At 39.2% G+C, this 27,201-nt stretch overlaps 1 protein-coding gene across 2 annotated transcripts in view; it reads right to left on the bottom strand.

Annotated features, from left to right (window-relative positions):
* PRKN (parkin RBR E3 ubiquitin protein ligase) overlaps window positions 1-27,201 on the bottom strand; it is a 1,227,966-nt gene that overhangs the window by 949,548 nt on the left and 251,217 nt on the right. For both annotated transcript variants that reach the window (XM_054023728.1, XM_054023729.1), the window contains exon 2: window positions 143-306. In XM_054023728.1, coding sequence (XP_053879703.1) covers window positions 143-306 — 164 coding nt within the window. The remainder of the gene's footprint in view (window positions 1-142; window positions 307-27,201) is intronic.

Below are 27,201 nucleotides of genomic sequence, written 5' to 3'. Positions count from 1 at the left end.
CAGTGTGGAGTAAAGTTCAAGGAATCCCCAGGCACTATTTATTCTATTAGATCTCAGTCATGAATGTCAGACTGGCAGCATTAGAGACAGAAGCAGTTGAGCTGGCAGCATCCCAAAAACAAAACTACCAAGGGAGACTTACCTGCAGTGTCAAGTCATTCCTAAGCTCCTTCCCTGCAAAAATCACACGCAATTGGTCAGCTGGAACTCCCTGTCGCTTAGCAACCACCTCCTTGAGCTGGAAGATACTGGTGTCTGAATCAACCTCCACTGGGAAACCATGGCTGGAGTTGAACCTGACGAACACTGACCGAAAACAAAATATTTTAGAAAGTGAGCATTTATCAAGTCAGATCTATTTTAACATGGTATAAGAGGAGGTTTTCTGATCCCTGGACTATTGACATAATGGTACAGTAAAATTTTAGTATATTTTTCATTTTAAAGAGAAACTTTCAATGCTGTAATTTATCATTTTGAAAGAAGGATCCATAAGGGATTTCCTACCATATAATAGTCAGTGACCAATAAACAAAAAGTGTATGTTCCCCCCGACAGCAATATAAAATTACAGTGAGCATACAGAAACAACAAACAGACTTAACTAGGCAAGATTCTGAGTAATCACTAATTGATACACTAGATTTTCAATTCAGTCTTAACCTTGGCAGACATATATGCTCTTTGTGTCCCATGTGTTTTTCTCCCACTGGATATAACAAACAAATGCAGGGAATACAGATGTTTGTTAGAACAAGGATGCATTGAACAGCGTAAGAACAGATAGTTCCCTGCTATACAGTAAAACATAGTAATACAGACTGGCCTCCCACAGATATAATTCTACAGAAAATAATGATGGAAGGGAAATCATCTGCTAGCTGAAATGTTTGAGTGTTTTCTATACCAGTATCATCTTTTTCAGTGTTCACTAAAATACCTGTAGTACATAACTCCAGTACGTACTCCTTCAATGCAGAAAATTACCACCACACTAGCCATGTCATTTTTAGAGCTACAGCAACTGGCTTATACATTCAGAGAAGCCTGGCAAACGAGCTCATGAGTTTACTGCCATTCAGCTTGTGGGACTGCTTTTGATAATGAGTCTGAATGTGCCCATTAGGCTCACAGTGAGGAAAGAGACTAAAAAAACCACTATATAGAAAAAACTCATTATAACCACATCACTCACTGAGATTGTATGAAAAGCAGAGATATAGCCTGGTGAGTTACTTCAACCAATAGGTTTCACAGACAGAAAACAGAGAATTAGTAAAACCAATATGAAACAAGAAATTATCTAGACCAAGTGAATAGCAGACATCTGCTACTGTAACGATGGGGCACTGGTTGCAACTGATGTTCCATTATAAGAGTTTATTTTGATTCCCAGTCTAATTTTTTAGTTGGAGAGCTGTTGGTTTGAATTTTTGACAAATGGCAGAAGTATGGGATCAGAAATGTTCATATAGCTAGTATAGCTATGGTTTTCACAATAGAAAAAGTTTCAGAGTAACAGCCGTGTTAGTCTGTATCCGCAAAAAGAAGAACAGGAGTACTTGTGGCACCTTAGAGACTAACAAATTTATTAGAGCATAAGCTTTCGTGGACTACAGCCCACTTGCATCCGAAGAAGTGGGCTGTAGTCCACGAAAGCTTATGCTCTAATAAATTTGTTAGTCTCTAAGGTGCCACAAGTACTCCTGTTCTTCTTTTTACAATAGAAAAAAAAAGTCTTCGTGATTTTTCTGCCATTTAATGTATGTCTGACCACTTCATTATTGTAGAAGTTTGAAAATTAATACCTGAGGGCATTGGATTGTTTTAGCTGATTTCAGAATTTGATAAATATTTACATTTTCCAGAACTTTGCAGTGATTGTATGATAGTGATGCTGTTGTATAGTATGTAATGTGATTTCCATCTAAAGTATTAGATGACAAAACTTTTTACCTCTAAAATTCTAGATAACAATTAAAGTTTTTGAACTTGGAAAATTTTGCCTTTATGTACCCAATCACAATATAGGATTTCAAAATATAGTCAATAGGAACACAGCACACATGTCCTTTAGAGTACTATGTGGCTTCTTGTACTATATCCTCATTGAGGCTTTTTCAGTTTCTATGATGGAAAGTGTCCTGGTAATGATTGTGGGGTTTACGGAACATTCTTGGATCAGAATGTCTAAAAATCCATGCAACTGAAATTTAATTTTGCAGATGTGCTATGTGATTTGGAAGAGTAATGATATGGCAAGAGTGAATTCCAATTATCTGGAATTGAAGACCTCATGTTGTTGTTGTTGTTTTTAATGAAGACAACAACAACAAAACGTATAATGATCCCTACATTGAAAATTATCTTGGCAAATAAAAGGAGTTGTAGTTAATTCAATCTATCCCAGACGATATACCTATTATTAACTTATTTTTTTAAAACTTCTATAATGAACCAGGCCTTACAAGGACTTGAACCTGGCTCTCTCACACCCAAGGTGAGTTTCCCACTGCTCTAAAGAGTCAGTCAATCTCTCCTGTTGGAGAGATTCCATTTTGTGTAAATAATTCAATATTTACTGTGCCAGAAGGAAAGACTGACTATATAGACTGATGATTAGGGTACTCATGTGAGATGTCAGAGACCTAGATTCAAGTCCCTGTGTCTCCTACACCCCAGCTGATTGCGCTAACCACCAGGTTCTAAATCAATCCCTCTTTCTTGGTGAATATTTAATTATTCAAAGTGGCACACCTCCAACAGAAGAGACTCAGACCAGCCCAGCTCAGAATCGCTAACAGCTGGGTGGTAGGGCACTCACCTGAGCTGTGGGAAGCCATGTACAACTCCCTGGTCTAAATGAGGAAGAGCAGGGACTTGCGGCTGGCTCTCCCTCGTGAGTGCCATAATCACTTGACAATTGCCTGGCCTAGGCCTCTTCCTCTCTCTATCCTGGACCAGAGATTCCATCCTGGACCTGAGGAACCTTTCCTAATGAAAGTTTCATTAAAACTGATAGATTTCTGCAAAAGGTTTCAGTTTATTAAAAAAAATCCATACCAGCTCTAGCCCTAAGGCACTTGCCAAGGCAATACAATGAGCCAATAAAAGATCTTGGACTAGATTTCAGGTGTTCTGCCTCCAGGACCCCTTCTCAAACTACTAGTCAATCCTCCCTCATTTCATTCTTATGGATGCCAGTACTTGTCTTATAAGAAGATAACAAATTAAGGAGTGCACCCACATTCTCAATGCAATGTAACTGACAACAGGGAAGAGCTTGATGACAGAAACGCTAAAACAATAACTGGAGTAATATTTAAGAGATTTGTTAAGCATAGCTCATTTTCTAGAGATTATACTAATCCAACACACATATTGTATGCATGACTGATGTTAACCACCAGGAAACCAGAAATCTCCCTTCCTTCTCTTCCAGAAGCCAAAGTATCTCCATGCCAAGGTTTAAGAAGCTAGCAGAACTGTGGAAGTACTCACATTCTAAACACAAGCAAATATTTGAGTGGCCCATGAATACACTGTATTTTCATTTTGCAATAAAAATCCCTCATAATCACAAATAGTTAAACTGAGAAAAGTGCTTAGCCAGCAAATTATTTGTTGGAAAGCACAAGTCCACATTTTTTCTACCTTTCACACAATAACTTCATCAGAAATCGTGGAGTGCATTTAATTTTAATATAAATTTATTGATGGCATCTTTGATCACAAAGAGCCTATTAAGACTTAAATCAGATGCTTCACCCAGGCTGAACAAGAACACAATTTCGTCAACATAATATTTTAAGCTTTCTTTTTTGGAAAGAGATGATTAATATTGTTTGACTGATAGTCAAATCCTAAATCATCAGTATCCAGTGGATACTCTTTTAAAAGTGTACAGGTAATTCCAGTTACATTAATGAGAGTTACACAGATACATTAAAGAGACCCCTTACAGTGAACAAACGCTTTGAAAACCCTTATAATTTAAGGTTTATCTTCTGAACTGGTTTGATCAAACTTTGTTGATACTGTAAACAATTTTTCAAAGGCACACAGGGCCAGATTTGTAAAGGTTTTTAGGTGCCTAAAGAAGTAGATAGGCACCTAGTGGGATTTTTGAAAGCACCTCATTGCCTAACTTCCATTGATTTCAATAAGAGTTAGGTACCTAGGTGCTGTGAAAAATCCCATTAGGGGTCTGTCTACATCTTTAGATGCCTAAAATACCTTTACAGATCTGGCCTCAAGTTCATACGTTCTAAACATTGAAAGAACCCTTACGTATCAAAAGACAAAATGTCGGAAAAAAATGGTGTAACTGGAAGGGAGAGGAAAAAATAAAATATGACAACGGTTCACAATGTCTTTTAGATGTCCAAGATAAACATCATCATTCAATAAATTCAGTGAATTGGATAATTCAATTCCTTGTTTGGAAGCATCAGCAAAGTTTCTGGTTACAGTGAATGCTGTGAAGTCTGCATAAATGAATAGCTGCAGAAAAAGAAGAATAGACATACACACACAGATCAAACTTACAGTTTATTCTAGTTTTAAAGATACTAATGGTTCCAACAGAATTCCCCATTTTAAACATAAGAATCACTATCAAACCAGTAAAATCTTTCCAAATGCAATGAGCTTTTGTAAGTGTGACCCACTGCACATACACAATATATGATTTTTGGGATGGCCTAATGACTTGAGTGGTAGAGATAAACATTTCCATAGGGGGAACCCAAAACTCACTTCCTGGGCAGCTCAGTACTGGGAGTGTCAGAAAGAATGTTCTCCATCTTGGGTGTGCATTCGTACTGAGCAACATTTCCCTTTTTCTTCATTCTAGGCTGACACTGCAGGCTCAGAATACACTGTGTTGCAGGGCAAATGCTGTGTATTCTGTTCAGGGAAGGGAAAACTGAAAATGTATACAAAGAAATGCTGGCCTATCACACAGGAATAGGTTGAAGTACTAAAATCTCACCCGGAATAGCCTTATTTTCCTCTGAATACAGGACTTACTGCCTTATGCAAACTGAAAGCATGTTCTCCCCATCCCAGCCCGTGCATGGCACATTTTAAAAAAAAATCAGAGCTAACATATACTTGAAAGCATGTGTACCTCTTCCTACTGCAGAAATAATACACAAATTAAAAAAAAAAATCATGGCTTTCTGGTCTAAGAAACTGTAGACCTTTAACTGATTAAAGAATACATTTCCTCTCTCCACAATAAATGAAAAAAAAAATGCTTTGGAGAAGTGGCAGACTTTGGGATAATAATGTGGAAGGACCAAGTTTTAGATGCAACCAGAAGACTCCTGTTTCTCCATTGAAACAATTCTGGTCTGATTCTGATCTTACACATATACTACTGTAAATCAGGAATTCACTGAAGTCAGTGGAATTGTATCCATTACAACCAATTTAAGTGAGATCAGAATCAGGCCCCTTATATAGTGCTAAACTAATTGCAGTGCTCCCTATTAACTAATTAAGTTATTTATGTAACTCTCAGTAGGTCTACTAGAGGTCAAACGTCACAAATGGAGTGCAGACGCCATTAGGGGAGTTGGGAAGAAGCATGAAGGCAAATTTAAGAAAAAAGCATCAGACCAAAGAATGAAGGCATGGACCAGGACTTAATGGCAGTGTTGAGCAAAAATCAGAATTTCCACCCTGCGATAATTCCAATATTTGGACATTTGTCTACATACCAGATCAGACAGAAAAGTAAAGCAGTTCAGGAATTTTTCAATGAAAGTTTTTTCCCCCATTAAAAAAGGCCGATTAATCAAAACCAAAAGTTTTCAGGGAAATAGATCAGTTTTAGCAAGAAACTTTCCCAGATGAAATTTCTAGTTTAAACCCCAGACAAAGAAAGAGAGACACACACTTCAGAATAGTCAATAGCGCAATGGGAAGTGGGAGACCTATGGTCAAGTCCTTGTTCTGAATCTCTCTTGTTGGAGCTGTTCCACTCTGTATAAATAATTAAATATTCATTGAGCCAAAGAGCCAAAGAGAGAGAAAGATTGGTTAGGACACTCATCTGGGATGCATGGGAACCAAGGTAGTCCTTGCTCTGAATCAGGAAAAGCAGGAATTGAGGAATTGGAACCTGGGTCTCCCAAAACACATAGGGTACCCTAATGTGGAAACACTGGACTATTGGCTATTCTGGGTGAATATCTCTCTCCAAAACAAACTTCAAAACCTCAAAAAACTTGCAAAACAGATTTCCTGTTTTCCATTATTGTTGCCTTACTGAGAAGTCAAAACATTTACATTTTTTGAAGAACAAGAAGTTCCAAAAACATTTCAATTCAGAAGTGTCAAAACGTTTTTTATTGACATTTAGACCAAAACAAAAAGTTTCTAACATTTCCAAATCAAAATGTTTCCTTTTGAGTCACTTTGACATTAAAATTTATTTGCATAAATTACCCTGGTGCCTCATGCCATCATTCTTCTCTATGGCTGGGCTCCCTGGTGGTATGACTTCTCCCATGATACACTGTACTCATGTGATTCCCATGTTGATACATGTGACTCAGTCAGAGGGGAGATGGAGGTATATCACAAGAGATGTAGCCTAGCCAAGGAGCCAACTTAGTTCTGTGTGAAAGAGGACCATGTTAATATGAACTAGGGTACCTTTTTAATTTGTGCCAGCAGTGTCCAAACGGACAAGTTAGAGAACAACACTTTCGTGTCCTCTGCAATTCGCACACCGCTAGTCAAGCCCTAAGATTCCAGTGCTAAACCAATTACACTTATTTCACATTCCCCACGAAATTTAACAATTTTCTCCTATGACACCTACATACTCATTATGACAAGTTTAATTAGGTCTGAGTTGAAGACCAAGACAATGATTAGCATGCTAACAGGTAGTGATGCTTCAGTAAGATGGGATTTTTCTTAACTTCACAGAGAAATCAAGTTTACCTCCTCACCACTGCAAGCCATGATGGATAAAAATTTTCAAACAACAGATATTATAGTAACAGTTAATGTAAATAAAATAAATTGTGACCAGAGTGATAAGTTTTGTTTCTTTTGGCACGTCATAATACGATATTTCAGTATTACAGTTTCATAACTGTAACACTCTGGTAATGTTTGCCTGGAGTGGGTCTTTAGAAAGCAAAAGTATGTGTGATTGAACAATCCTGGGAGAGGAATCTTCAGAGTAGCCACCTCTACAAGGAAAACTTGAGCTGGATTTTGTGTCATTTCTTTTTCAGTTCCTTTTTTCAATGAGACCAAACCTCAAGGAGAAAGGAGTAAAGCCTGCTATAGCCTATGTGTACTGTGTTTGGAGCACGGTGGGGAAGCCACCTGCTCATAATAATACAGGCATGAGAAACACCTCAGACTCCTTAATTCCTTAATATTTGAATTCACAAGTTTGCTTCATTTACCCATTCTATCCCTGTGCATTCATATGTTACCAGAAAGGATTATGCTTGATCACCTAGTCTGATCTTTTTCAAAACACAGGATGAATCTTGAGAACATAATGTGTAACTTTTCTGCCACAAGTGCTTTCTTGAGATACAGAGTCTAATTCACCTCTGTGTTACTCAAGAATGGCTGTTAATACCAGCAGAAATACAAACTTCAAAGTATTCATCTTAATCTCCGAGGCAGATTTAGGTTAGATATTAGGAAAAGCTTTGGTGCAGCCATGCGCTGTAGTGCTTCAGTGAAGATGCTACTATGCCAACAGGAAAGCATCTCCAGTCAACGTAGTGGCGTCTGCACCAGGGCGTAGGTCAGTATAACTGCATCACTCAGCAGTGTGGGATTTTCACACCCCTGAGTGACGCACTTACACCCATGTACATTTTAGTGTAGACCTGGCCTAAATGGAAGGATAGTTAAATACTGGAACAGTATTTACAAGGGAGGTTGTGGAATGTTCATCATTAGAGGTTTTTAAGAGCAGGTTAAAATCTAGACCATCCCTGACAAGTGAACTTGGTTCTGCCTCAGGACAGGGAGAGGGAATAGATGACATCTAGAGGTCCCTTCCAGCCCTACATTTCTATGATTACCAAAGCAAGAGACTGGACAGAAAAACAATGGGGCAGCAAGAGAGCAAAGCCAACACATATCTCTTCAGCAACAGCATAGGGCAGGGGTTCTCAGATGAGGGCCTGCAAATATGAGGGTGTATGTGAGGGCTCCCCCAGGGGTCTCACAAGCCTATTCATTAATCCTGAGGCTACCTGGCACACGTCAGTGCAGCTAGGGATTCTGTAAGCATGGCTGCTGGCTGGCTGCCTATGCTGTGGGAGCTAGGCCATCCTCAGTGCCACCCTTTTCCAGCTCTTCTTTGAAAGAAAAAAAAGAGAGAGATGGCAGAACAAAGATAGTGATAGCACTTTCCCATCGCCTGCCAGTGAACAGCTGGAGGTGGCATAACTGGTTGTCAGCCTGGCTATCCACAGCATAGGCAGCATATGGCCATATTTAAAAAAGCCTCTAGATATGTGTCAGCAGGAAGTCCTCGTGTAATCCCTGACACTAGCTACTGTAGACGGAATACAACTTCCAGTTTGAAGTGTTTTTAAGCAGATGCTTGTTTGAACTCTTTGGGATAAATTCTGCTCAGTTACCCAGTGGAAATTCTGAGTAACATCACTGACTTTAGTAGAGTAAACCAGGATTTACACTGATGTAAATGAAAGCAGAATTTAACCCTTTTAGTCTAACAAGTTACTATGGCACTATAAAATGTGTGTTCCGCAAAGAAACAACTGTTACAGTGTAAGAGAAAAGATACATCTGTGCCTGTCTTGTTCTGAAACAAACAAACAAAAATTGTGTGGGGGAGGGCGGAGGGGGGTGTGGAGGTGTTCCTGGAGCAAAGCTTGAAGATTTCCCACATTTCAAAGATAACTTTGTCCCTCTTGAGTTTTTCAGCGTTCTACCTGCTTCTCTCTTCCCTGGCAGTAATTTTTAAAAGTTTGCACACTGCATCTTTCTCTGGTATCTAGCTCATACCCAAATAATAAGTCTCCCTTAGGGAATAAACTCTTAAGATATGATTTAGATTCTAAGTCCACCACCCAGCAAAATAGCCAGAGGCCACTTTTGCTACACAACATTATAGGGTATGACCTGGCTGCTAAAAATATTGCATCATAAACTATATCTGCTACAAAATAGGTAGCCAGTTGAAGAAAGGACGTACATATTTCTAAGGCTAGGTCTACACTACTCGCCTGATTCGGCGGGTAGAGATCGATCTTCTGGGATCGATTTATCGCGTCTCATCTGGACGCAATAAGTCGATCCCAGAAGCGCTCCCCCGTCGACTGCGGAACTCCTGCTCACCGAGAGGAGGAAGCGCTGTTGACAGGGGAGCTTGCCTGTGCCGCGTGGACCCGCAGTAAGTAAACTTAGTTTGATCTAGGAAACGTCAGCTTCAGCTACGCTATTCTTGTAGCTGAAGTTGCGTTTCCTACATCGATCCCCCGCCCCAGTGTGGACCAAGCCTAACACTCTAGAGTTACATCACAGTTGTATGAGTGGATTATACTGTCTAAATATATAGATATTGGGTATATTTATACTATTTAAAATACTCTTTACATAGGCATTTATCATCACCCACAATAATATTAATAATATTAAGAGTATCAGAATATACATTTATAAAATCCATTTCCATTTTTTAAGAGTCAAATCATGTTCAAAGGGAATTTTGTCTAAGTAAGGACAGAGCAGGGACTACAGGATTTGTCTGACAGAAAAAATTTACTTGAGATTTTTAATCAACTATCTTTACAAATATAAAATAAAATAAGAACTTTGATTCACCCTGCATTGCCTATATAGTGTAGGAGGACTCTGATCAATGAGTTTTGTACCATACAATTTCTAGTACCTGGGCTAAGCAGGATATGCTGAAAATTACAGCAACTACTCAAAATTGCAGAAGGGATTTTTCTCAAACTAATATTATTTAAATCAACTTTGAGCAGAGACAAAGAATATTGAATACATGTGCATTATCTATGTGAAAACACACAGTAATAAAATCCATGTGATCATTTGCAAAGCCATGTGATGAATTTATCATGTACTTTTTTACAACTGTACCAGCTCTCTAATCACACGATGTGACCCACATATAGTAGCAATACTTTTTTATTTAAATTATATGATTTTGAAATGGAAAAGGGCATATGTTTAGGCCTAAACAGCAGCCTAAGTTTTACGCTACATGCTATACCAATCAAAATGTCGAATAAGAATTAAAGAAATTGATAATTTGGTCAAAGGTTTTAGAGTGTGAGAAATTTGTATAAGTAATTATCTCTGAAATTAAATCATTTCAACAAGAATCAGAATTCTGCAATAACACTGCTACTTAAAACTGGAAATACAGATCAACATTAAATACCAATGTATGTAATAATATTCTTGAAATACACTATCCTCAAGGAATTCATCACAATTAATGCTTCATCAACAAAGTGCAATTATAAATTCTACATCAAACAGGGCAGCAGCTATTTTGCCCATCACAGAACAATAAAGAGGTCATGTTTCTTTATTAACTTGTTTTATAATCATCAGAATATTTGCCAGTAAGTATGTCAAGAAAGAAGACGTTAGCCTTTCTAGTACTTTATTTGGCACTTTTTATTATGGGGAGCTATTATCCTAATAAAGAACATACCATATATACTGATATACATTATTTAAGATTTATTAATGACTATATACCCAGAGATTGTGGGAGAAAAGATGGGGGGGGGGGGGAAAAATATAAAAAGGAAATGGAAAAAGTCAGTGTGGAACAGATTTTTATCTAATTATATTGCTATTAGATACTTGGAATTTCTGTAAGCACTCAAATGAACAATATGAAGGATGGAGATTATGTCATACATCTGCAAAAGAACTTAAGGTGTTACTAATTTATGATGTAATATATTATAGATGACAACATTCCAAACAGTTTTTGTCAGGTAGATAAATTCCTTGCTTTATTTTTCCCTTTTTTTTTAAACTGACTCAGCACACCTGTCATTATTTAGATAATTAATATAATTTATTTAGTAGGGTTTTTTCTTCTCCTTGAAATATGCCAAAACATACCGTTGTTGGGTTTAATAATATATCCACAGTAATTTTTTTTTGCATTAATATAATAGAAACTGCAATAATATTTGTTTGCACTAGTTATACCATTTCAACATAACAGTTTCATTGCCACGATCAACATCCTTTATAAGGACATTGCTTACACCAAGCAGAGAAATCAACAAGTGTATTAAATTAAAAAGGGGAAGTTATTTACCTTGTAATTCTGCTTTTATGAAGATATCATCTGAGTATGATTCTCACTACTAGGTCTCATCTTTCTAACACAAGACAGGCAAAACTTCCAATGGAGTTTTGGCTCTTACAGGAAGTGGGAGTGGCCAGGACCACAAGATAACTCCAGTTCTACTGGTAGACCCATGACTCCCTGGATGTCCAGCTACTATGCTTATGAATCACAGAGAAAAAATGTCAAGCCTTTCAGGGCAAAAATGGCCAAGGTCTCATGAAGAAACGAAGGCCTTGAAAAGAACAGAAAAGCACCAAAGGCTCTAACCAAAACAAAGTGCTAAAACCTAACTTTGAAGACAGTCAACAGTCATGGGCTAATTAGACCCAGAGTGTCAGAGAACATTAATTTAAAAGTAAATACACAGATGTGACTGGAAGGCAAGGATAGTATACAAAGGACACACGGAGAAGAACAAAGCTGGAATGGGACATAAAATTGGAGACAGAAGAGAAGCAGATTATGTGGGGGAGGGGAGGGCAGTTCCTTCAATGTTTAGTAAAGAAGGAACCAACTGTTATTGATTGGAAGGCCCAGGGAGTGGTGTAACCACCATTACAGAGGGGCTGACTTATACACATATTTCTCAACCTGTCAAGTCTCAAATATGGGACACAATGTACGACACAAACCTTAGATGAGGAACACAATAAATAAATATATATCTATGCAAGCAAAATACTTTAATTAGTATGGGATTCATTCCTTTAGCGTAATTAACTGTATCTGTAATCTCAGTTTCATGAGGCTTTATTTCTGATGTAAAAAATTCTCAAAAATAGAAGTGAGTGAACACCAAATTTGTATAGAATGTAGATAACTCTGGGATTAGAATGTATGACAGCACTCCAAGGGTACGTCCACACTGCAGGTGGGAGTGTACTTCCCAGCTCCGATAGACAGAAATATGCTAGCTTTGCTCGAGCTAATGCACTAAAAAGAGCAGTACAGCCAGAGGTAGCCCAGGCAGTGGCTCAGGCTAGCCATCTGAGTATGTTCCCCAGGGATCTGAGTAGGCTTGTACTCAGGTGGTTATCCTGCACTGCCACTGTCCTATCCCTGCCTACACTGCTATTTTTAGCATGCTACCTTGAGCAGAGCGAGTGTATGCATGTCTGTCTACCCATGCTGGGAAGCATGCTCCCAACTGCAGTGTAGCCATACCTTAAGTGAGGTACACTTCAGAAGCATGCTCCCACTCCAGGCTGCTTCCCTGAGGAGCCAAAAACATATAGAACTTGTGGAGTTCTGTATGTCTCATGCTGAGGCTATAAATGCAGCATAGGAAGTCTCATTAGAAAAATAATATGTACCTTATTTCCTTTCCATACACTTTGTTCTCTTTTTTTTTTAGTGAATGTTTAATTTTGATTTCACAAAACCAAAAAAAAAAAAAAAAAAGGTAGAGAAATTGGAGAGGGACACAAATCAAAGACTTCATCGCAATAACAACAGCAATAAAATATATTCTAGCCCACCTTCCATATGCAATTTCTATCTTCCGCGAAAAGGTTAAATAAAAGTAACACATTTTAGAAAATCCACGATTTCTAGCAGTTTGGCATAAAAAAATTCCAAAGACAGAGAAATTACTAAGTCAGCAATAAATTCACAGTGCATGAATATGAATCTGTTTCCTAAGGATGTATTTCTGAGTAATAAATAACTAAGCATCAAGGACATATGCTCAGACTAACAATTTATAGTTTCAGGGCTCCCCAGCAAAAAAGCACGATCTGGCAAATGTATCTTATTTAGTGGATGGACTTTGAGAAACTTTACTAAAACATTCAATAAAAGGTCTATAAAAATAGATTAGGAATCATAGTGAAAAGTGTCTTCAAAAATGCATACTTCATTAACCAAAATACTTGCCTAAGTTGCCAAGTATAAAAATAAAGCCTCTAAGAATCTGTAACCCTCCTAAATGAAGACATGGACAAATGGACATCATTATAAATATTATTATGAAATATCCAGTCTTTCACACACCTTGAATTAGTAGCAATATTGTGCCATTTCAAATTATTCAGCATTTCCATTCCATAATTTACTTGTGCTTATGAATGATGCAGTCGATCACGATTGACTGGTTGATCCTGGAGCCTCTGTCAGTCGATCGTGATCTCCAGTCACTAAAAGTCTGGTGGCGCAGCAGGGCTAAGGCAGGCTGCCTGCCTGCCCCGGCCCGACACCACTCCCGAAAGCGGTTGGCATGTCTTCGCATGCTGCCGCTGCCCCCACACTCCAGCGCCAACTCCGCAGCTCCCATTGGCCGGGAACTGCAGCCAATGGGAGCTGGGGGGGTGGTGCTTGCAGCCCCGGGGTGGGGGGGGTTTGAGGGGCAGCGGGTCATTTTGGATGATGATGCAACATCCACTCTATCTTACTCACGCTGTCCGTGGTCTCCTGGGGCTTATTCACCAGCTAAGGAACAATTGGGTACAGTAGGACCCTGGTTATGACCCCCTTAGTCTTCAGAAGTCAATAAAAGATGTAAGTGCTCAGTGCCTCTGAAAATCATGGCCAAGCTGGGCATGCAAAAACTGATGCACCAAAATCATTGGCCACCTTTGAAATTTGAGTTTTAAATGACTTGCCCATAATCACATGGCAAATCAAAAGAATAACTAGGACAAGAACTGAGATATTCTAGCACCTTGCTCAGACCACTAGACCTATGGTTCTCAACTCTTTCTATACTGTGACCCCAGGTTACAAAAGAAAAATGGTTTGCCTTCCCTCTTCCTATGCCCATACTTCAGGGCCCCTTTCCATTTAGCCACCTGGGGCTAACAGCCTGAGATCCGCCACCCAGGGCTGAAGCTGTAGCCCCACCTGCTGTTGCTCTGCCTGCTGAGCAGTTGCCTGCTGCCTGGGGAGCAGTACTTAAAGGGCACCAAAGAAAGTTCACTTGGGGTGCTATTTTCCCTAAGGCCAGCCCTGTTTAACAATACCTGCTACACAGAAGTCTCTATCCCCAAGAACCATGCATTAGATGACAGTTATCCTCAAATGCAACAAATCAAAATAAGGAACACCGGGCTTGATTCTTCTCTCACTTACACTGGTGTAAACCAGGAGTAACTCAGTTGAAATCAATGGGGTTACTCCAGTCTGACAGGAGAATCAGGTAATGTTGCAGATGAGTTGCTTTTGCAACCAAAGAGATCAAGAAACTTCTGGCCCTTGTTATATGGGACAGCCTTCATGTTGTGCTGCCTCCAAAGTTCATTGACTGAATCCACAACCAAAGAATTTCTGTCAGATGTCAGAATAAAAATTCTGTATCCCTGGCCAGGAGACAATATTTTTTGTCACCACGTTTTCCCTGGATGGTGGAAGTCAGAAAAGGAGAGGGTCTCAATGAAAAAGGAGTAGTTGGTAATCCAGAAGATCCCAGTGCCAGGAGGTGTGTGGTACCGGTAAGCAGTGGAGACTACAGTTATTTGGAGTATCTATCCTTCTGCGATAGCGGAGGAACACTGGAGGTCAGTATTGGTGCCGAGATCAGGACCTGGCTAGTTTCCATTGAGGGATGAGCATGCCCAGGCACACACTGAGATGTAACAGTATGGGGCGCCAAAGTAGGTACTAAGGGTAAAAGAGAGTCTGATGGTGCTGATCTCCTGTTTGTATGGATATGGCCACTGGGAGCAGAGAAGGTCTCGGGTACCAGGTCCTTCTTGTTAGAGGCATGACTCTTAGAAGCAACCTCAGGCATCTTCACAGTACCAGAAGCACTTGGAGCCTCAACAGCACTCCTTTTTGGGACTGAGGTCTCCAGTGACTGAGGCTTCTTTGAAGGAAATGTAGCACTCCTTCTCCTCTTTTTGGTATCCGTTGAGTTAGAATGCAAGGTGGCAGGCACCTTGGCCCCAGAGGCTTTCAGTGACTGGGATCTCAAGGTGGCCAGGTTAGCAGCCATGTTCACTCTCGCAGCTCTTAGTGACCAAGATCCTAAGGTAGACTGGATATCACAAATCTTATCCTTTGAAGCTCTCTATGACCTGGATCTGGAGATAGACAGGCTATCAGCAGCCTTACCCCTGGAGCCTGGGAATCCTGGCACACCTCAGAAAATAAAGATTCAAAATGACCCTGCAACTGGGAAAACAAGTAAAAGAGAACAGGCAAGAACCCCAAAAGGAACTAACTATATACTAACAAACTAACTAACTATCTAACAATAAGACACTTAACAGAAGAGGGCACACTCGATGCCCATCTCAGGTGAAGGTGGTCAAGAGGGAACTGAGAGCAGTTCATCTGCGCAGCTCTACATATCCTTGCTACAGGGTCTGAGGATGTGTAGAGAATGTGCGTGGGCTGAACAAACCGCTACCAAAAATCTCCAATCAAAGGCCCAGGGGTGAATGAATTCCTGAAATGGAGCACCCACAGGGATGCTACTCAAAGAAGTTTTCACTTTCACTGCCCATTCTTTGTTCCATACCAGAGATGCTTTGAAAAACTGAGTTGCTTCCTTTCAGCAGTGGGAGAGAAAAACAGCACAACAGTTGGCTCCCTATTTGAAGGGGATTATTTTTTAACAGAGCAAACATGATGCAGCAAGTGCTTACTTTTACCTTTACTGTGCTTTTCAAGTGATACAAGCAAGCTAAATGTTCACTAATCAATATACTAAACAATACCATATAATAATCAGGAGCCCAAAGTCTGCAGCCTCTATTTCCCCCTGTCAGTCTATCATGAGAGACAGATTTCCCTTCTCCTATCTCTTTGATGAGTAGGTAGTTCTATTACATATCATTTTCTAAAAATTATTTTCATTATATGAGAACCTGTTAAACTACAGTGGTGCTTTAAACCTAAGTGAAAACAGGTAGTGTTCTTGAAATAGCATTACTTTGTTCAACATGTCTTATCAGAATAGGCTACAGCCCCGTAAGTAGATTTTTATGCTAAGACAGTACATAAATTAAAATGATAAATTGCTGGGAATCCTTTTCAGAGGAAGGTAAATTTTTATTTCTTTGCATGAACAAGTTTTACGGTCTTAGTTGTGGCTTGTACATAATACAGACTTACATTTTGTGACAAAATAGGCCTATTCAAGCAGGTGGATACTCAGCCAACTCTCAATCATTGTCACCATGAGGGAGTAGTTGATTGGTACATTCAAAGTACTACTGTCTGAAGAAATAAATCTCAGTATTATAAAAGTAATGTACAGAAAAATCACATAAGAAGGCTATATTTTTGTTAATTTAGCCTTCAAGACCAGTCTGATCTTCAGTATATTGGCCATTTTTCCTCTTTAATTTTTAAATTGCTAGCTGAATGCTGACATGAACGAGATGGCCCATCACACTGCGGAGTGGCTCATGACCAAGAATGCGAACCTCAGGACAGATTGTCAAAAGCAGGGCAGAGACCCCAAACTGGTGGTATGCTCTATAATTAGATTTCATCAACCCAGTAACAAATTTGAACTCCTGGATCACTGTAACACTTACCATGGAGTCATAGATAGACTGGAGTGCCCAAGAGGACTATCTTGCCACCCAGGCAAGCTAGACTTAGTGATAAATGGTCACTTACACCAAAAATCACAAAATATTCAGGTTGCTCCCAGTCCCAAGAGACAAGTCACTTACCCCAGATCAATTTGTACCTTAGATCTCATACCAAAGACAATGCTGGTAGTCAATCCTATAGTAAACAAATTAAAGCTTTATTAACTAGGAAAAAGAAATGAGAGAATTATTTACAGGTTAAAGCAGGAAACATATATACACAAATGAGTTGTATCTATGATTCCAAAAGGTGATAGAGATGTAGTAATCTGTCAGCACTGAATGTCTTTTTAGGGCTAACCCAGTATGATTCTGAAGATCTCTGCTTTTTTATTTCTTAGATCCAGCCCTTGTAAAGGTCCTAACAGCAAAGACATGAAAAATCTTCACGTTAGCTACCTTTATTTCTCTCTTCCAGAATTCAAGTCGATGGACGTGCTTTCTCGCATGGAGCACCTTCATGGGTGTAAAAGGCCCATTAAACCAGCCTTTGTGTTGTGATGTTCCACAATGGCCCATTTAGCCTTGATAGCTCTTCTGGATGGGTGGGTGAACTACTTTTCCTGCCTAGGTTCACAAGTTCAGAGCAGGCATTTTTACAATTATAAAGCAAAACTTCCATACTACCTGATAGCACGGGTTACAGACATTACAAGTAAGAATAATCCACTCAACAATTTTCAAGCATTTTATAGAGTTCAAACACTAAACACATTCTTATAAGTTCAATAAACATCTTTAACAATATTAACATACAGGTGAGCTGCTCTGGTTTCCAGTGATGACTTTGTCAGTGCTCAGCTGATGACTACACTCTTAGCAAGAGCTGGCACCTGATTTACCAGCATCACAGCCCCCTCTTGTAAAAGACGGAGACTTAAACCTAATGCCAAAAAGACAATTTCGAGCTGCTTTCCTCTACCATACAAAGGCCAAAAAACAGTTCAACATCTTCCTAAATGGACATAGCCAGGGCCACGACCCAAAACCTGTGTAGCTAAGTGTTACACTAGACCATAACGTGATTTTCAAGGAGCACCTTACCAAGACCTTGTTGAAAATAAAGACGAAACAGCCTGATCAGCAAATCAGCTGGTTCTACCTCGGGAACCACAATGCAGACACTGAGCATACTTGGCTTGCCTTGAGCAATTCTGTAGGACAGTATTGCTCCCCGGTGTGATTCAGCTCTTTTCAAACAAAACTTGTAGACACTCAGTTAAATAAAACTATGCATATAACAGGTACCAGGAGACCAAACAACCTGACCTGGCTGCCAGTTCTGTCCAACATCACCCCTCCTGACATCAGGTGACAAGTCGCCTTGCAGAATCTGCTTCTCAAGGTGCAAGATATGTCATTGCTAACTCTGTTAAAAGATGTTTTTAAGTCACCGTACCACCATCTTAGCTCAAGGCATCCCATTTGGACAATTTCCCTAAGGAACCTCAATATCACCTCCAGATGGCGTACTGGTGGCAAGAACAAGCTTTGAACATAGCCAATGCTTATCTCATGACAGATCCAACTATCCAGTCCCTGGTTTTCACCTTCCATGCCATATCTGGGTAAAGCCCCATTGCTTCAGATGTGGAATGATCAGATGGGCTGCTAATGACTGTAAGCGGGGCCTTTGTGACTTCACCCCTTGCAGCTGTGGCCAGCTACAAGATGTATGCCACATACTTGCAGGCTGCATTCACCAGCAAAGGATGCCTGCTTCCCTCATGGACTTACATAATACCCATCCATAGCTATTGAATGATTAAGATACACAGACTAACACATTTTACTTTACTGTTTATGTAGATGCAATCACAATTTTATACACACGTGTGAGCACACACACACACTTTTAAAATTTAAGAAAAGTTTTTCTATTCCTTTCCTGGTTCTGGAAGGAAGTATCCCACTATTTATAGACCCACAGTACAAAATTGTTATAAGCAACCTTTTTTTCCATGTTCTTTGAATAAGGCATATAAATCCTACCACAGAGAAATCCAACCTCAATAAGTTGCTACACCAAAACATCTTCAGGAATAAGACTGATCTTGGGTTGGTGATTCCTAAACCTGACTCATCAAAAGTATAAGCTTAACCGTTGGGCTGACAAATAAACTATGTTCTTAGAAGGGATTACAGACCTCTTCTTTGGAGGCCCTAAGCAAATCATTCCACTAGATATCCCAGTATCTCAGTAAATTTATTTTTCTTGGATAAAGAGAACTGTCACACAAGAAAGCCACCTGCATAGGCTGGAGTTCTTGTTTATAGAGCTGGCCATTAAGAAATAACATGTACCATATTTGGACAGTAGTTAGGATTGCCAATTTTGGTTGGACATATTCCTGGAGGTTTCATCACGTAACATAACAGTTAACTAAAGATTAATCTTTAATTCCTGGAGACTCCAGGACAATCCTGGAAGGTGGGCAACCCTAATAGTAGTCCAAACACATGGTACCAATGCCATGTTCAGTTCAGGTCTTCTGCCAGCTGTCCACGGAATTTATTCTCTGAAGACCGCTGTCTTAAAATGTAGTTATACTCTCAGGAGCGCCACCAGCTTTTCTGCTGCCCTAGGCGGCGGAAGGTCCCACCCCCGAAATATCGCTGCCCCCCAAATGTTACTGCCCTAGGCAACCACCTAGGTCGCCTAATGGGTTGCGCCGGCCCTGTATATTCTTCAACTACTAATATTTTCACACATATACTTCCAATTAGGAACATATCTAATGAAATGCAACATCTTCCTGCTTCCTGAGTCCTCTGCAATTTTTATCCATACTTTTTGAAATATGTTTTCTAATGCCAAGCAAGAAACCACCAAAGCAAGTATGTACATGAAAAAATAAGCTTCAGGACATCCACTGAGGCCTCAGAATCATGCCTGAGGGCATAATCAATCCTTATGTTAACAGCATTGTTGGGGGCAGCAATTGTCTCTGTCAGAATGATCAAGCTTTTAGATAGTAACATAGGGACAGCATCCATTAACAATTTTTCCTTAGGCAATCTGCATAAATGTACAGCCAACTTGTTCAGGCCTCACTCGTTGTCTAAAGACTAATATCATGGAGTACATTGAACTGGCACAATGGAAGCAGGTAGAAGGGGAAAATGCAGGTATCTCTCTTTAAAAAGAGAGCCAAATAGGAAGCACATAGATTAATGCCTTTTACCTTCCAAGTGAAAGCTAGCAATAATCACTAAGAAAACATTAAACAAACATGTTCAATGGGCTTTCCCGGGACTTAAATGAACAGCAACCCCCATGAGATATAGCTTAGGGCAGAACATATATTTGCATTGCAAAAAAGTAGCACTCAGAGAGAGAGAGAGAGAGTGAGTGCTACTTTATATATATATATATATATATACACACACACACACACACACACACACACACACACAATTGATTCACACCAAACAATCTTAATTTAGTTGAATAAATTACAATTTCATTAAAGTAGTCTCTGGTGGTGTCAGCAACTCTATTACATAAATCTATATTTTATGGGGTGTAGTTCAACTGTAAACATTTCCTAAAGCCAGAGATTTAACATACACAAAGTCAGCAAAGAAATAATTTATCTATAGTAAATGTGGTGGGGGAAAGTAGAAGTTTGTGTGTTTAAACACTTTTTCTGAACATATATTAAAAATAGTATGTGTAGTATTCAAAGTGAAATAATACAGGCCTTTAATGTATTAGTGGCATTCAGTTATTCTGAAGAAAAATTATGAAAAATACTATTTAACATTTTAGCAGGACACCTAGATTAATAGTATCACCAGCAGTCTCTTGGGTCATAATCTATAAACAAAGAAAAAATGACAGAGCACCACACAGCTTTTAAGATCCATTAGAAGACAAATTGCCTTTTTAATTAATACAGCACACAAACAGATCATGAAAATACTATGCATACCATTACAAGAGAGATTATGTAAATAACATGCATCTGCAAAATTAGTAAATGTGCCAAGATTTCTATTTATTCAGTACAGAAGTCTAATCTAAGGTCTATCCAGTAAATCATGTAAGCTTTTGAAATAATCATTCATATCACAATATATATTTATCCAATATCCAAACTCTTACGTTTTATCATATAAACAATGCATAACCTTTAAAAGAATAATATGCATGACTGAACATCTGACCAGAGAAATAATACATATTTTAAAAAGACTAGTGTACATGTAGGATGTTGTTGATCTTGTTTCTGTCGGGTTGCTCTCTCAGGTACAGAGTGCATACTTTGTAAGTTTAGACTGCCTGTGTATATATATTATAGCAGGGTGGTAGCTCCACTACAGTTAAGCTGACATGAGATCATAGCTTAACGATTGATTTCTCTAAGTGCTCTAAAATCTACATGTGTGCTCAGACTAGCTTGAAAATTGCTGTGCCTGATTAGAATCCAAGGTAGCCTTAGTGGTAAAAATTTGTAGTCATTTAATAGATAGGTTCTGAGATATAGCACCTCCCCTCAAAAGTAACATTTTATGGTTCTGGTAAAGGAGGACGAGGATGGTGTAGAGACCCTGCGAGATGGCCAACACGAGGTCATTAGAGACTTTAGTATTAGCAGAATCAGTGGATGGAAGATGGCAAAATTCAAACTGAAGAGGGTTTAGTTGGAAGACCGGAACTCAAGACTGCAGTTGCAGATTCACATTCAGGGAGTCTAGGGGTGAAGCAGTAAAGATGTGGGGTACCAATTCATGAGGGTGAGAGAGAGGAATATGTAGAGCCACAGAAAAGGGAGAACAAAAAGGGGTGGGAGATGGAAGGGGAGAGAAGAAAATACTATATAGAGAAATGGTGTTGAAAGAATGACAAGTGAACAGAGACTGGCCATACTGACTAGTAATCAATTATCCCAAGAAACAGTTACAGAGGAATTGCTGAACAGTGTGAAGAACAATAAGCCTTGAAGCAATTATATGATGAATCAACTACTGTATGCAGTAAATATGTAGAGAAACAATGCAATATGAATCTATAACACAGATAATCAGCAATAAAGTGAATCAGTTATGTCAATAAGCAGACACAAAATTAATCAATTAAGGAATGATCAGTTTGGGGACAAATAAAAATGGTGATAATTAATTACAGGACATGTCAAATATGAAAAGAGTTGATAATGGAGTGACCAAAATGGGATGCTGGGTAAGGTTAGCTCATCCTTGGCCTTGATACTCTACCACTCCTGAAATAGATGCCCAAAGGCAGAGGTCATGAGAATGGGCCCAACACTCTATCCTCAGTCCCTTCCCTTCATTGTTTTTCAGATAGACTGATTTCTTGGAGCCAAATTGTACCCTTAGGTACACATGCACTTGCATTAAGCCAATGGCAGTGGCATACTCATATCTGAGGACACAATTAGGTGTCTAGCTATACTGGATATTTCTCTCACATCCAGTAGCTGAAACTGGCCTTTTATTGATTTATTTTTAACTGTTTTACTACATGAACTGGCATTGTTACATGTTGGCTAATAGAACAGGACACTGGAAGCTGCTGAGATTATCAACACACAGTATTATTATTATTTTTTTTATTATTAAGAGCTATCTATGTGCATGGGCACAGAAGAAAAAGAAATAAAACACAAGATTAAAAAATAGTCGCTGCCATGAGAAGCATACGTACAAACCAGTGTGGTTATACAGAATGCTAAACCCAATAAAATGCAACAACCCTGTTAAGCCAACAGAGAAAATTTACACTTTTTTAAAAGGCACAATTAGAACTTCTGGAGATGTGAAAAAGGACTCTTAATTTAAAAATAATCAATTTGTGGTCAAAGAAGATTGTATGGTTAATCTTCTAAAAGTTAGATCATGATCCTGCAAATCCTTACTCACTCAAGTAGTTCTGTTGGCTTCAATTGGGCTATTTGCTGAGTAAAGTATCAGAGGGGTAGCCGTGTTAGTCTGAATCTGTAAAAAGCAACAGAGGGTCCTGTGGCACCTTTGAGACTAACAGAAGTATTGGGAGTTCCTTGGTGTTCACACCTCAACTGCTAGCAGAGCACCTCACCTTCCCTGATTGAACTAACCTCGTTATCTCCATATTGATTTACACCTGCCTCTGGAGATTTCCATTACTTGCATCTGAAGAAGTGAGGTTCTTACCCACGAAAGCTTATGCTCCCAATACTTCTGTTAGTCTCAAAGGTGCCACAGGACCCTCTGTTGCTTTTTGCTGAGTAAAGAATATTTGTGTGAGTAAGCCCTTAATGAGCAAAACATTTCAATAATAATGTTTGAATCGTAGGCTACAAGGTGACAAAAGTCTTCCATCTTTTAAAGCCAATTTTTAGTTAAAAAAATACAGGTTTTGAACAATCAGTATTGCTTCAGTGTGTCCTTCAGTGTAACAATTAAACAAAAAGATACATGGCAGGCATTGGTTTGCGATTACACACATGCTTGGGCAGGGAGTGGAGCAGTAGAGGAAACAATGTATTATTGGCGTTATAACAGATTGAGTTAGTATCCCGAAAAATTTAACAATAATGAATTTTAAATTGATTCAACATAAGAAAATATTATAAAAGGAACATGTAAAACGGCGTTATTTTACTTTGAATTTATTAGTAGCTTTCTCTTTCTTAGCTTCTCTTGCACCAAATGTAGGAGAGACTAAAGGGTTTGCCACAGTGCTTCATTCTCAATCTTACACATACAAACACACACATGCATGTCAGAGTGTTTAAACACTACTTGCTTTTATTTATACTTTTAAAAATGCAAATTAAAAGTGGGGCAGTGCAGTGTCAAATGGCATGCCTGCCCTGTAGTACCCCCAGCTGGCCAAGCATGGCTCTGCTCAGTTTCCCCGTCTCTCTGGACCCCTTAAAAACTCAACAAAGTCTGAATGGTATAAGACAAAATTTCCCCTACATTATAAGCCCGGATAAACTTGAAATAGTCTCTTCCACTCAGATTCAACAAAGTCTCCCTGACTTGCACTCTTCTCTGAGGTTCAGGGGTTGCACAGCCCTTTTTCTTGGTGCCTGTGTTTCTTAGTCCTAGCCTGTAGTCTCTACCCTTGGGTTAGTGAGTTACATGGCCCTCCTTCCTGGGGGGGTCCAAGTTTCTGGGCTCTCAGCAGCTTTCCCAACTGCTGCCTTCAGGAATGCTTTCAACAGCTCTCTACATAGTTCTTTTCCTTACCTTCTTGGTCCACACATAACCATTCTTCCTCGGCTGCTGTCTTCCCCGTTCTGAAGGGAGACAGAATATATACAGCTTTTTTCCCTGAAAGTTGTCCTGATTGGCTGGGAGAGAGGAGAACTTTGCCCCATCCATTCTACATGGCTTTGGGTCCCAGACCCTTAAAAAAAAGAAACTTGCATTTTTCCCAAGCCTATTCTCCTGGGACCTTCTTCCTCTTTTCCAGTGCCTACCTCGGCCCTTCCCCTAGGTCTTCATCTGCTCTAAAAGACTCAGGAAATGTAAAGGGCCGCATGAAAGAAGAGGTGTTGACTGAGGACTAGTCATTACTACCCTTAAAAAGACAATCAGACAGTCACCCTGTGGCTGGAAAGTAGTACGTGAAGGATGGTCTTTTGATTAAAGATTGATGCTGGGAGTCAGGAGTTTGGGGGGTTTTTTTTGCATTCTGTTCTCCAGTTTTTTATGTACTTTATGATTTTGTGAAAGTTACTTACGCTCTCAGGTTCTCCACCCATACAAAAGGATAATTATTGATGACACAGAACCAAAATGATCAATGAAACTATAAAATCTTACTATATCGCCTAACACATCAAATCAAGTACACAGGAGAGCTGGAAAAGAACACATTTTTTGATTCACTGGCAATTCTGGAAAAAAAATCATTTTGGGTCAAATACAAAATTGACAATTAAAAAAAATGTTTTCGGTCAAAGGAAACATTTAATTTGATAAAACTGAAACAATTCATTTCAATTTTGGTCATTCTAAAATGTTTTTGATTTTTTAAAAATAAAATTGAAGGAAATTTGGAAACAAAACATCATTCTGAAAAAAAAACTGAAATGTTTTGATTTTTTTTTGTTTCAGAATGATGTTTTGATTTTGATTTTTTTGAATTTTTAAAAGTTTTGTTTTTCAACTGAAACAATTCACAAATGTAACATGAGCTGATGAAATATTTCTGTACTGTCAAATCTGCATTTTTCGCTGAAAAATGTTAGGTTGACAAATTATACCCAGCTCTAGTACACAGCTCTTAACTTATACTTAGGAAACATTTTTTATTTAAAAAAAAAAAAATTATATGAAAAAGCCAAATCCTAATCCCTGAAGGCCCCTGTTCAGTCCCCAGCAAAAGTCAGAAGAGCCTGACAGGTGCTCTAACTTGTGCCAGCTAGGGTGAGTTTCCAAGAGGTCTTTTCCTCACTGTGAATTGCTGCAGCACAGAAATGTTCCAACTACAACCTCTCCCCTCAACCACTGGCTGTATGCCTACTGGGAATTCCCCTACCCCGGGGAATATTAAGCTGCCCAATTAGGTAACTTTATAGCCCCTCAGTCAGGGCCGGCGCTTCCACTAGGTGACCCTAGGCGGTCACCTAGGGCGGCAGGATTTGGGGGGCGGCATTTTGCCATCCCCAGTGGCAATTCGGCTGCGGGGGTCCTTCTGCTCTGCGTCTTTGGGGCGCTTCAGCGGTGGGTCCTTCACTCGCTCCGGGACCCGCCGCCAAACCACCCCGAAGACGCGGAGTGGAAGGACCCCCGCCGCCGAATGCTCTGAGGAGGAGTGCTGCCATCTCGGGCGGCAAAAACCCTGGCGCTGCTCCTGCCCTCAGTACTGCCAGAAAGAGTCAAAGAGACTTCATCAGAGGTTAGGATCTAGCTATTGTCTTCTTCCCCCATCTCCACTTAATGTAATTGGAAAAGAGAAATAGGAAAGTCCTTAAATACAGAGAGAAGAAACAGTCATACAGATACATGTTTACACCCAGTCCTGCAAAGGCTTATGTATGCAAGTAACCTCACAAAGAAGTAGTTTCTCTGACCTCAATAGACTTCTCACATGCTTAACAGTCATAAGTCATAAATCACAGTCATAAGTCTTTGCAGTATTGGTGACTTGGGGAATATTTCATTCACCTACATATAATTACCAAGCAAACAAAAATATTGAAGTCAAATAAATACACATTCATGGAGTTTTTAAAATGCAGATCTGCTCTTGTAAATATTAATTGGAGTGTTTTTAAAAATATGCACTGTTGACTACACAGACCATCACAACAAAAACAACTTTGCTTTTTATATAGTGCCCATCATAACAATATGTCCCTGAACACTTCAGAGTAGTTACATTAAACACCACATGACAAATTGGAATTAAACAAGATTAAAAACCCAAGTGCTGCCTTAATTTTGTAATTTAGCCATAATAGCTTCTTCACAGTCATTACAGTTTATCATGTAAATCCATATTTAATATTGGTCAATTTGTTGTATGGATATGGACATTGAAAACATTATGAAAAAATTACTTTGAAAATTGCTGTACATCCAAAGTGGACAATAAAATAAATAGTTTTCTCCTTGTTACACTTAAAGTAAAAATAAATTACTGGGTGACTCAGGAGATGTTTCATTCTGTCACTAGTTTAAATTCAGTTCCCATCAGAGTATGGAGGAACACAGCTTTTATTCAGAGGTTTGGTAATGAAATATTGCTGGTGTGCCCTAATTGAGAAAGATTTGATCCTCTCTTTGATCTGGGACCACATGTGTGGGTCAGTCCCTTTGGGCTGAACCAGTCTGCTACTGTATTCTCTTTCCCCATCAAGTAAGTGGCAGTCAGGAATTTCTTGAGGAACACTGCCAAGCTTCACATCTTGAGAGCTTTTTGACAAAGAAGGCAGACACAGTCTCTTCCTGTTTGTTGGAGTAAAACACTTTGACATTTGAGTCAGAATCAAATTTTAGCAAATCAGATCTCCAAAGTGTATGCAAGGCTATCTTCATCTGCAAAATTGTTCTGGGATGAGGAATCCAAATGGGATGAAAGACCTAATATATTGGGTGTAGATCTCAGCTATATGAACTCCCCAATCCAGAGAAGATGTATCTGCCACAACTATGATATGGACTAGTGGAATTTCAAAGTACTTTCCACACTGAAGAATAAGCCTTGGGGACTTACCAGATCATTAAGTCTCAGAGGAAGTATGTCACCTCATCCTGTGCAAGATGGTGCAAGAATTTCCATGTGTTCTGTGAGACAATTCTGTCTTCTAAAATAAGTCATGTGAATGCATCAGA

This window comes from Malaclemys terrapin, chromosome 3 (assembly GCF_027887155.1).
Source record: "Malaclemys terrapin pileata isolate rMalTer1 chromosome 3, rMalTer1.hap1, whole genome shotgun sequence".
Taxonomy (NCBI): domain Eukaryota; kingdom Metazoa; phylum Chordata; order Testudines; family Emydidae; genus Malaclemys; species Malaclemys terrapin.
This window is presented reverse-complemented; position numbering and strand designations above follow the sequence as displayed.